The 13,249-nt window shown below is 34.8% G+C and overlaps 1 protein-coding gene across 6 annotated transcripts in view; it reads right to left on the reverse strand.

Annotated features, from left to right (window-relative positions):
- Positions 1–13,249, reverse strand: part of Zranb3 (zinc finger RANBP2-type containing 3) — a 281,585-nt gene that overhangs the window by 179,736 nt on the left and 88,600 nt on the right. For 5 of the 6 annotated variants that reach the window (XR_013424061.1, XR_013424060.1, XM_078017309.1 and 2 more), the window contains one exon: positions 10,498–10,516. The exons of the other annotated variant lie outside the window; for it this stretch is intronic. Coding sequence is in view for 3 of the 5 variants with exons in the window: in XM_078017309.1 (XP_077873435.1) it covers positions 10,498–10,516 (19 nt within the window). In the remaining 2 variants the exon portion in view is untranslated. The remainder of the gene's footprint in view (positions 1–10,497; positions 10,517–13,249) is intronic. 6 annotated transcript variants of the gene reach the window in all.

A 13,249-nucleotide genomic window follows, 5' to 3' on the forward strand; every position in this document is an offset into this window, starting at 1 on the left:
AACTCTGCAAAGTGATTGGGTCATAAAGGTGGAGACATCATAAATAAGATTAGTATCCTCTTAAAAAAAATCTCAGGCAGCTCTGTTGCTGCTTCTGACATGTAAGGACATATCAAGAATACACTGTCTATGAACCAGGTAGTGGCTCCCATCAATACTTTGATATTAGACTTCCTAGCCTCCAGAATTATGAGAAATATTTGCTGTCCATGGTAGTTTTGCTATAGCAGCCCAAAGGAACAAGAATCCCCAACCCCCCAAACCCACTTAAAGGATTCTTGTCTTCATCACCTATATGTCTGAAATAACTGGAGGTGGATGGTAGTAAGCATGGACTTGATTTAAAGTAGAAATGACCAATAGACAAGACGGTTTTCTTATCCAGGGGTAAAGATCTTTCCTGATTAGTACACAAGGTTTCAATTCAACAACAAAAACAACAAATCAATAAGACAAAAAGAGTCTTCTCTTTTTCTCTATCTCCCTTTCTTTTTCCTTCCTTCATTAGTTTGTTTAGAAGGTATTAACTGAAAATACACTATTCCCCAGATGTTTGTGCTAGATAGACATGGCTTTAGACCTAGGAATTCTGATCTGTGGAGAAAATAAGATAAAGGGTGCAGAACATGATTCAAACTGCAGCAGAAAAGAGAATAAAAGGGTACCAAGAGGTAAACAAGGATGGTGGTATAGAGGTAGTGCCAAGAGAAGGTTTTCAATGATGACTTTAAATGGGCTTGTGCTAAGAGCCACAGCCAAGTAATATGATGCATGGCATTTTTGGTTGAAAGGTGATGCCAGCAAGCCATTGAGATGATATGATTATGTTAAGATTTGCATTCATATGGATATTGGACTCCTGCTGTTCACCTCAGCCTGCTACAGGATTCCTGGAGAGTTTCCATTGGTTGGGGAAGTGTGGTAGGAGGGATTTCCGGAGGAGGAACTTCCTGTGGGGATCCGGGAGAACCCCGCGTGGGTCGGTCGGCAATCTTCCTGGGAGCTTACAGGGCAATGGCGGCAATTTCAAAAAATAAAGTTTGTTCCTGTTTGAGTGGCTCATGATTTTGTGCCCAGCCAGACTGCGGCAGGCTTGAGAAAAGGACAGAATATTCAATAAATGTGGTTATCACATCAACAAATAATAAGAAAAAATCAAATGACTATATAAATTAATGTAATAAAAGCATTTGATAAAATCCAAAAGCTATCCATGATCTATGAATAGAGAGGAACTTCCTCAATTTGATACAGAACATCTTTTAAAAACCTATAACTATCATCATACTCAATAGTGAGAAACAAGATGCTTCCCCCTAAGACTAGGAATAAGGCAGGCACGTCTTTTCTCATCACTCCTATACAGCACTGAACTGGAAGACCTAGACAACTTTATTTTCTAGACAAGAAATAAAAGATCTGCATATTATAAAGGAAGAATTGTCCATTTGCAGAAGATGACTACCTACAATAAATAATCTTAAAGAATCTTTAAAATAAATCTTGGAACTACTACTATAAAGGCATAGCCTAAGATGCAATACTCATTGCGAAAAAAATAATGTGAATCTTTCTTAATTAGTACACACGGTTTCAACTCAACAACAAAAACAACAAATCAATAAGACACAAAGAGTCTTCTCTTTTTCTCTATCTCCCTTTCTTTTTCCTTCCTTCCTAGCTAAACTGTGGTACCAACCTAGGTATCCTTCAATAGATGAATAGATAAAGAAAATGTGGTATATAGAAAATGAAATTACGACTTTTGCAGGTAAATGGATGGAGCTGGAAAATATCATGCTAAAAATTATAATAACAGTACTCCCCAAAATGAAATACATAGGTATAAATTTAACAATAGAGGCACAGGACATATATGAAGAAACCTAATGATAAAAAAGAAATGAAAGTTCTACATAAATGAAAAATTAAACTATGTTTGTGGACCAAAGACTTAATATAAGATTTCAATTCTGTTGTCATGTATAACTAATTAGGCCCCAAACTCTATCATGTTGGTTTAGGTCCTGACTTCCTTAACCAGACTCCTAAAGCGCAAGAAATAAAATCAAGAAACAATAAATGGGATAGATTTAAACTAAAAAGCTTCTTCTCAGCAAAGGAAACAATCAATAACATGAAGAGAAAGAAAGCTCACAGTGTGGGACAATATCTTTACTACACACACATCAGATACAGAACTAATTTCCAGGATATATAAAGAACTCAAAAAATTTAACACCAAAAAACCAAATAACCCAATCAACAAATGGGCAAAGAAATAGACAGACACTTCTCAGAAGAAGAAATGCAATCGATCAACAAATATATGAAAAAAATGTTCAACATCTGTAGCAATTAGAGAAATGCAAATCAAAAATGGATGACAGGACTAATGTAAGTGCCACTCAGAATGGCAGTTATCAAGAACACAAGCAACAGTAATTGTTGGCAAGGATGTGGGGGAAAAGGTACATTCATATGTTGCTGGTGGGACTGCAAATTGGTACAACCACTCTGGAAAGCAGTATGGCGATGCCTTAGAAAAATGGAACTACCATTTGATTCAGCTATCCCACTCTTTGGACTATACCCAAAGGACTTAAAATCAGCATATTGTAGTTAAACATTTACATCAATGTTTATAGCAGCTCACTTCACAATAGCTAAACTATGGAACCAACCTAGGTATCCTTCAATAGATGAATAGATAAAGAAAATGTGGTTTATAAAGAAGAATGAAATTATGGCATTTGCAGGTAAATGGATGGAGTTAGAAAATATCATGCTAAGTAAGCCAATCCCCAAAAACCAAAGGCCAAATGTTCTCTCTGATAAGTGGATGCTGACCCATAATGGGGGAAGAGGGTATGGGAAGAATGGAGGAACTTTGGATTGGGCAAAGAGGAGTGTGGGGGGGATACGGGGGTGGGAAAGATGGTGGAATGAGAAGGACATCATTATCCTAGGTACATGTATGATTGCACGAATGGTATGACTCTACATAGTGCATAAACAGAGAAATCAAAAGTTTGCTCCATTTGTATACAATGAAATAAAATGCACTCTGCTGTCATAATTAGAAAAAAAAATTTTAAAAATATTTCAATTCTTCCCAACTTGATCTTTAGACTGAATGTAATACCCCAATGCAAATACCAATGACAAATAATTCTTAAGTTTGTAAGGAAAGTAAAAAAGGACCTAGGATAGCGAATATGATACTGAAGAAGAAAGTTGGAGAATGAACACTACCCAATTTCAAGACTTAATATAAGGCTATAGTAATCAAGACAGTGTGGTATTGTCACAGAAATATGGCTACTGATCTTCAACAAAGGAAGACAACAGAGAAAAGACAATCTTTTTCATAACTGGTGCTTCAGCACTGGAAAATAGAGTATCTATCGGCAAAAAATATTAGATACAAATATAACAATTTGCACAAATATTAACTTAAAATGGATGACAGGACTAATGTAAAATGTGAAACAAACTATTAGTAGATAACAGGAGAAAAGCTAGAATTCTCAAAATTCAACAGCAAAAAAAGAAACAATCCAATAAAACACATACATACACACAAAAGGCAAAGAGCTAAAACAGAGACTTATCAAAGAAAATATACAGATGACACATAAGTATATGAAAAGATGTTAGGGAATTGTAAATTAAAACAACAAGATACTGCTACACATTTGTGAGAATAGCTAAAAGAAAAATGACAATATCAACTGTTTTAGTCAGCTTTTTTGCTGTTGTGACTATCTTCAGACCAGACCAACTATAGGGGAGAAAAGGTTTATTTGAGGGCTCATGGTTTCAGAGGTCTTAGTCCATAGAAGGCTGGCTCCATTCTTCAGGGCTCAAGGTGAGGCTGAACATCATGGCAGAAGAGTGTGGCAGAGGGAAGTGGCTCACATCACAATGATCAGGAAGCAGAAAAAGAAACTCCACTCTCCTGGTATAAATTTATCCCAAAGCCACCCAATTCCCAACTCCTCTAGCCACATCCTACCACTTCAGTCAGTGATTAACTCACGGATTACTCTAAGGCTATACCCAGTCATTTCTCCTCTGAACCTTCTTGCATTGTCTCACAGGTGACCTTTTGGGTGGGACACCTCACATCCAAACTACAATACCAACTGCTTGTGAGGATGCAAAGCAAGAGGAATTCACATTCAGTGCTAATGGGAACACAAAATTGTATAGCCAATATGCAAGACAGTTTTGATAGTTAACTAACAAAAGTAAACAGCCATACCACAGATTGTGAGTTGAATTTGATGCTCTGTCTCAAAAGATATGTTGAAATCCTAGCCTCTAGTATCTCAGAATATGAACTTATTTGGAAATAAATTCACTGCAGATATAAATTAATCATCATGAGGTCATAGTAGAAAAGAGTAAGCCTTAAATTCATTTGGATTAGTGTCCTAATAAAAGACAGACAGACAGACAGACAGACACACACACACACACACACACACACACAATTACTTAGGTACTGACCTAAGTAATTCTGGAAATGAATAGTCTTTGTGGAGGTAGGGGGAATATGAATGAATATGAAGTGATGTTTCTGCAAGCCAAAAACTGTCAAGTATTGTTGTCCCTCACTGAAAATTAGAAGAAAGGCGTCAGATTATTCCTTAGAATTCTTAGAAGAAACCAACCCTGCTAAACAGTTATTTCAAAATTTTAGCCTGAAGAATTGTAATAGAAACAACAACAACAAAAACTTTTTAGGCCATCAATTTGTGGTATTTTCTTAGGGTGCTTCTAGAAAACTAATATAACATATAGTACAGCAATGGTACTCCTAGATATTTACCTAACTGACTGGGAAATTTGTGTCCACACAAAAAGCTCAAGTTTTTATTCATAATGGTCAAAAACTGGGAGTCATCAAGATGTTGCTTCATCTTGGTGAACAGAAAAACAAATTGTGGTATATCCATGTAATACAGTGTTATTCAATGCTAAAAAGAATAAGTTATCAAGCTACAAAAAGGCATGTGGTCACTTTAATGAATATTACTAAATGAATAGAACCACCATGAAAAACTCTATTGTCATAAAATTAGAATCATTAATTAAAATTAGGATTAATGATGCTCGGGTCACTAAATATATCAGCGGTTGCCAAGGTTCAGGTTCAATGGGAATTAAGAGAAAAACATAGGATTGTGTAGGATAGTAAAACAATTCTGTATAATCATCTGATAAAGCACTGTACTCTAGTTAATAAAACTATCTCACATAAGGACACAGGTTAACCATCTAACTACCATACTTGTACTCTGGAATTGAAATAATTAATGGTGGCAAATAGTAGGAGTCAAGATTCTCATTGTTTTAATGGGGAATTACAGACAAGCAAGTGGAAGAGGCAAGAAAAATCAATGTGGTAATGGATTCAAGTTGGAATATCAGTATAAACTCATATTTAACTTTATTAGAGCTACAGATAGTTATGGATACAAATATTTACAAATATCTGAGTATAAATATATGAAAGTTCATATACATACATTTATCTCCTTTTCTGTCAGCTAATAGAACCTAGAAGGAAAGATGCCTCAGTAAAAATAAGCACATGCAGTACCCGGATCCTCATTCTAGCATCATTCTTCAATAAAACAAATTAATTTTCTTGGAGAAATAACTGATTTTAGAACTGGGGTAGAATACATATGAGATGAGTCTGAAGCACAGTATAATGCTAAAAGTAAAAAAATATGTTAAAACAAGCTGGGTGCCTGTAATCTCAGCAATCTGGGAGGCTGACGCAGGAGGATTCCAAATTTATGGTGAGGCTTGGCAACTTAGAGGTGACTCCGTATCTGAAAACAAAAATAAAAAAGGGTTGGGGATATAGCTCAGTAGCAGAGCACCCCTGAGTTCAACCCCTACTATTGTAAAAATTAAAATTAAAAAGAAAAGAAGTAAAAGAAAAACAATAAACATGCTGGGCTGAGGCAGGAAGATGAAGTTCAAAGAGCCTCAGCAATTTATAGAGACCGTGTCTCTAAATAAAATATTAAAAAAGGGCTGGGGATGGGGCTCAGTGGTTAAGCACTGCTGCATTCAATCCCCAATAGCAAAAAAAAAAAAAAAATGAATAAGTAAAAAGTAACTGATAGACTTGGGTACTAGATTACTTCAGGTCAAATACCAGGTCCCAGGCTATTTTAGATGGATATTCTTGGGCAATCTACTTAATTTACTATCCCTCAGTTTTCGTATGTAAAAAGAGAACAAATAATAATAATAATAACACAAACCCACAGGTTGTGATGGGGATTAAATAATACATGTAAAGCACTAGGACAGATCATGCCATGTGAGATTTAAGTATAAACTATTTAATCAGTTATTTCACTTATTCATTCATTCAGAAAAAGTGGGCTGAAATGAAGAGTTATGAATTGGAAATAGAAAGAGCAAAAAGAAGAGCATGTTAAATTCAACTAGGGCAGGATGAAAGAAAACTAGGAACTATAGAAGACAATAAAATAAAAATTGCAATCTTAGCTTGCTTTGTTGTCAAACACGGGTAGGCTCATATGAAAGGAAAACTAAAACTTCATGTTAAATTTAATTTCTTAGTCCTCACAACTATAAAGTTAATATTGGGAGAGTCTAAATCACCATTTCAATTTTAAAGTTTTCTGGGCAGAAAGAACCTTCCAAAGGGGTTCTTTCAGCATTTCCAGATACCTGCAGATTTCTGTCTGCAAAGAAATCTGATAAAGTTTTTCAAACTCAACTGGATGGCGCTGGAGAAGATAGTACTAAATGAAGTTAGCCAATCCCCAAAAAACAAATGCGGAATGTTTTCTCTGATATAAGGTGACTGCCTCATAGTGGGGTAGGGAGGGGGAGAATGGGAGGAATAGACAAACTCTAGCAGAGGTGTGGGAGGGAAAGAGAGAGACAGGGGGTTAGCAAGGATGGTGGAATGTGATGGACATCATTATCCAAAGTACATGTATGAAGATATGAATTGATGTGAACATACTTTATATACAACCAGAGATGTGAAAAATCGTGCTCTATATGTGTAACAAGAATTGTAATACATTCTGCTGTCATTTTTTTAAAATTAATTTTTAAAAAAGAAAATATGTAGGTTTAGTACTTTTCCTCAGATACCAGCCAACTGAATTACCTGGTTTGTGTTAATGTGAAACTTTTTCATGTTTACATTATCTATTTGAGAATGAACATTTTTAATAATTCTCAAATGAAAAACAAGGACAGTGCTTAAAAATAATTATTAAGAAATAATGTATAGGGCTGAGGATATAACTCAGTTGGTAGAATATTTTCCTCTCGTGTACAAGGCACTGGGTTCAATCCCTAACACCACACACACACACAAAAAAACAACGTGAAGCTGGACATGGTGGCGCACACCTATAATCCCAGTGGCTTGGGAGGCTGAGACAGGAGAATTGCAAGTTCAAAACCACCCTCAGCAAAAGTGAGACACTAAGTGAGGCCCTCTCTCTAAATAAAATATAAAATAGGGCTGGGGATGTGGCTCAGCAGTCAATACCCTTTAGTTCAATCCCTGGTATAAAAAAAAATGTATAATATAATGCTGCAAAATCCTGACTATAGACTGTTGTCTGAATCTATTATTTATGGAATGCAAATTCCTAAGTGTTTCTGTATATTCACTATACAGTCCTTGAAACAACAATTGTGTTAAAATAAGAGAAAGGAAAAAAGAAATAATTAAGAGTTTAAGCTAAGTTTAAAAAGTTCATTTTATTAAATGTTGCAGCATTGTTGCTTATCAGAAGTAGTTTTAAAACTGAAACACATGATCACACAATTAAACAAATTAAGTCATTTCAATTTTAAACTAATGACTATCTTATATACATCAAGAAGGTGGATTATATAGTCCTCCAAAGACTAAACATTAAAAAAAAGATAATAGTGGAAAGATACTAAGAGGTGGGTAACACCAGTGAAGGAAGTCATGTGTTTCTAAATCTAGGGAAGAAACATCACAGCAGACAGTTAAATTACACAATACTCCAAGTGGGTATTCAAGCATCTAAAAAAAAGTAGGTTCAATAACACAGATGCAAAATTGCTCTCCTAAGGCTCCCAGCTATTTGATGAGTCACATACTCATCATTATCAAAATATATTTTTGAATTTAACAATCAAAAAGTGGTTGAACTTCAAATTACAGACTGCATTTCCTTTCTTTAACTTCATACCATTTTATGATGAGAGCAAAAGGAGAACAGTATAGGAAATAAAATGAAGGTCAAACTAGAGTTCATATAATTTACATATATACAAGTTCTTTCTACTTCAGCACTTTTGATTTACTTTCATCTAAAGCAACTCAGTAATATTCCAAAAAAATTGCATTTCAATTCTATCACTAATAGAGAATATTAGTGGTTAAGAGTTGTGATCTTAGACTGTTAATTTCTATAGCCTGCTTTTCATACTCATGTGTAAAGGTGAGAAAGTTTTCTTAATTAATATTATTAATAGAATTTAACATTACAAACCCTGTTAAGTCCCTTAGGTGGCAAAGAATCAGTCTTTAAAATCCTAGTGAAAATCATTATGAGAAATGCAATTGTGGAACTATTAAAAGGCTCTTTTAAACTTATTAAAGTAAAAACTAAGGTTTTGAAAGATGACAAATAATTCAACATGTGAAAGATGCTATGAAAAGCATGCTATGAAAAGCATGCTATGAAAAGTGATGAAAAGCAATCAATATAACGAAGATATGCTGGCTAAGGATTCATCAAGAACTCTGCATGCTCAAGTATAATGTTCACTGAGGAGAAGAGGGGTTTGTTGGAGAATTATGTCAACGTTAACAGGGATTAAGGTGCTGACCAAATGTTTCTCTCAATTAATGAGAGATTCCATAGTAATCTATAAGCCTTTAATTTAAAGGCTTATTCAAATCTCTGAAAATCAAGTTAAGACCAGGGTATCAATGATGTACCAAGACCTCTAAAATTTCCTCATGACTTACTTGTGAAGATCATCAATAATGGTGTTAACGTTTATATTTTCTGTGGACATAAAACTGGCATACACATACACACACACACACACACACACACACACACACAGCATTGGTGCATTAAAATTATAAATAATAGTGGACTTAGTTGTTATATATTCATACATGACATAATTTGGTCAATTTCATCCCTCAATACCTCCCCTAAAACTGGACTATTTTGAAATAATATTCACAGACACATACATATATATCACATACATATTTGACACATAGATACTATGTAAGAGAAAATGGTTAGAGTGACTAGCTTAGAGGTTTTTAAAATGAATTTACATTCTTTCATGAAAACATATTCAAGTACTAAAAAACACAAGCCTTGTGAAGTCATTTTGGATTCTTAAAATTAATTAAGGAGAGCCTGTTGAAACTCCTGCTGTTCTGAAAGAGAAATTTCTGTTAATTGCTTCTAAACGTCTGTGTCTTGTTTCTCCAATTATATTGCTCAAATCCTTCATAGGCTATGATTAACTTTCCAGTAATAACATCTAGTTTAAATAGAATGAAAACTCTAAACTAAAAAGTTAGGTAATTACAAATCAGCATGAACAGAGAATCCCAACATCAACTTTTTTATATAGTATTCACAAATATTCTTGCTCATTTTCTTCCTGAAAAAGAGACTGTAGAGATGAGATATTGATGGGAGTTTATATTTAACTAAGATTAAAACACAATAATTAGAAGAATTAAAAACTAGATTCCACTACTATTTTTTTATTGTTTCCTGTTCTTTCATTTCCAATGTATTTTGAAAAGTATATTTTGCTATTTTTCTTAAAAACATCATGAAAACAGCAATACATTTCTCAAACTGGTATTAAAATTACTTTGATTTGTACTATAATATTCTCAGAAAGTACTTGAGTATCATAGTTATGTAACAAGAGCTTCAATTTCACCGAGAAAACATTAAAATGGACATATATGAGATATGTACATGCCATTTAATTGTATAAAAGTGTTTAGTGAAAATAAAATGGATTTTAGCACTATTTAATACTCATAGGAAATGATTAACAATAACCTTTAGAACAAAATAATTAAAATTCAGATTTTACTCAAGCAGTACTATGAAAGGAAGAGTTCAGTTTTTGAGTGGCTACATTTCAAAACACATTTGTGCATCCTAGGAAACAATATAAAATTGGAGTGACTAATATTAACATATTTCCCAGATATATGCCTTGCAAACACACACATACACACCCAGGCACACCCTGGCACACAAACACATAATACATACTCATTCTTTCTTCTTCTTCTACCACCCTGCATATCTTTCTCCCTCATCACTCTGTCTTTCTACATAAACACATATAATCATGGAAAACCAAAGGAGAATAGTGAATATGGAAAACAGAGTTCATTAAAAATTTGTTGTATAATTTTATAAAAGATGTGAAAATACTTACTTCATCAGCCACCATACACCTGAAAAAATAATAAAAAAAATTAATTTCTTGTTTTTTAAATATTTTTTAAATTGTAGATGAACATAATATCTTTATTTTATTTATTTATTTTTATGTGGTGCTGAGGAGAGAACCCAGTGCCTCCAAGTGCTAGGCAAGTGCTCTACCACCAAGCTACAACCCCAGTCCCTAATTTCTTAATTATCAAACCAATCATCTTAAAACAAACATAAAATTTGCCATCTTAACCATTTTAACTGCACAGTAATGTTAATTATGTGCATCTTGCAGATCTCTACAGCTCTTTTCATCTTACAGAACAGAAATGCTCTACTCTTTGAGACACTACCATAAAATGCTGACAAATACTTAAGGACCAGGCTAGAAAGAGATGTTTATAAATGTAGAGGAAACATGGGCCAGTTCTGATTTTATATGATTTTCCAGCTGGCAAAGGCATGTGGCTATGTGGTAGTATTAAAGCTTCAGATGTGCTATGCCCATGGCCTACCCATGGAGAGTGGCACTGACCCTTCAAAATGTGACAAAATGGCAAGTGATGGTACAAATGACTTCCCACTTCATTCTTGTTAAGTGTAGGACAGGCTGAACTATGTTATCTGCAGGGCAGGTTGAACAAATGTTAGCTGCAGGATAGCCCACGCACCCAAACCCCCCTCTGTCTGGTCCTTTATCACCTGTTTATATCAAAGCTGAACACTCAACCCCCGCTCAAGGCAGAACACTTAACCCCCCTTGTGCCAACAAGGCAGCTTGCAGACCCAGAGGCCTCATTAGATTTGGGCTATAAAAACTCCCTCCTGCCAGCCCCCTCTCTCTCTTGCTCTCTCTGTCTCTCTTGTTCTTGCTCTCTTTCTTCTCTCTCTCTCTCTCTCTCTCTCTCTCTCTCTCTCTCTCTCTCTCTCTTTTTCTTTCTTTTCTCCTTTGTTGCACTGCTGCAATAAAGATCTCTTGGTTGCTCTGAGTGTTGTGGTCACTTGCATTTCAATTCTTAATCTTCACCATTGGTATTTCATAGAGATTAGAAGAATGCTGTGTGAAGGTGCAAAAAAAAAAAAAACAAGTGTCAGCATCTTTTGGCATAAGTTAAATATCTAATTATATGTTACAGTATATGTACTACACCTATCGACAAACTGAGTTTTAATTCCTATTATTTTGAAGAACTTTCTCTTCTTTATTCTTCCTTTTTCCCCCGCTCCTGTTAATTTTCTAGATGGGGATCTCATTATGTTGCACAGGCTAGTCTAAAACATGTGGCTCAAAGGGCTGGGGTTGTGGCTCAGGGGTAGAGCACTCACCTAGCATGTGCAACATCATGGGTTCGATCTTTGGCACCACATAAAATTAAATAAATAAAAAGGGATTATGTCAACTACAACTAAAAAATAAATATTAAAAACAAACAACAACAAAAAAAACACATGTAGGCTCAAGCAATCCTCCTGCCTCAGCCTCCTAGATAGCTGGGACTACAGGAATGTGTCACCACTTCTTACATTTGCAGAAATAACCTCCATTCCCAGCCAATCTACCTCTTTTTTGTAAAGGATGGCAAAAAGATGCTTGAAGGTAACAAAGATCCTCAATACAACACTACTCATAGAAACCATCTGGGGAGAGAAACTTGAGAAAACAAAAATAAACATACTTTGATAAAGATTCAAGATGGGAGAACATGAAAATCTGGAAAGCAATGAAGCTTGGTATGTAAGAATTTGATGAATGGTACATATTCTAAATAAGGATAATAGAAACAGAAAGGAAGACAATAAGAAAAAGTGTGCAAAATGGAAGTAAAGTAACGGAGGAGGGGGAGCTAAAAACATTCTAAAGCAAAGTAACAAACACATGATTTATATTCAGGAGACTAGATGAAAACACCTAGAGAGGAAGAGTATGGAGAGAAGAGAGGGTGGAATAGGGGAGTGGCTCAAAGAGTAAAGCATTTCTGTTCTGCAAGATGAAAGAGCTGTAGAGATTGGCTGCACAGCAAGATGCACATAATTAACATTACCATGCAGTTAAAATGGTTAAGATAGCAAATTTTATGTTTGTTTGTTTTAACCACAATAGAGAAAAAAGTATAGAGAAAAGAAAAGACATTCACACACTGAGTCCTGGAGCACTCCAATAATCAGAGATCACAAAGAGGAGAAGGATCCAAGACAAAAGACTGAGAAGAAGTGTCCAGTTAGACACCAAAACATGGCAAGTTCAAGGCCAGCATAGGCAACTGAGTAAGACCATGTCTCAAAATAAAAATTTAAAAGTATGGGTAGGGGAGACATAGCTTAATGGTAGAGTGCTTGCCTAGCATGTGCAAGGCCCTGGCGTCAATCTCCACTATCACAAAATAAATAAGTAAAAGGGAAAATACGGCTAATACATTTATTACTTTATAGAAAATTTATATAATATTTCATTAAAACTAAAGTCTACTTTGTAAAGGGAGGGCTGCCAATAATCACCATTATCCTTGGAAATAAAATAGCTTTTCACCCATTGAGAAACAGCAAATCGGACCCAAGTTATAGGACCCTTAACCAACAATGAAAATAATACTTCCTTGTTAAACACTATCCACTGTATTTGTCAAACTTGGTTTGGTGTACCTACAATTCTATAATAATTTTACAGGTAGTTCAGTTTTCCACTTGTAAGAAACATAAATAATATTATTTGATCCAAAATCATTGTTAATTTTTTACACTGTAATTTATCAGCTTGG

The sequence above is a fragment of the Ictidomys tridecemlineatus genome, chromosome 7, assembly GCF_052094955.1.
Source record: "Ictidomys tridecemlineatus isolate mIctTri1 chromosome 7, mIctTri1.hap1, whole genome shotgun sequence".
Taxonomy (NCBI): Eukaryota; Metazoa; Chordata; class Mammalia; order Rodentia; family Sciuridae; genus Ictidomys; species Ictidomys tridecemlineatus.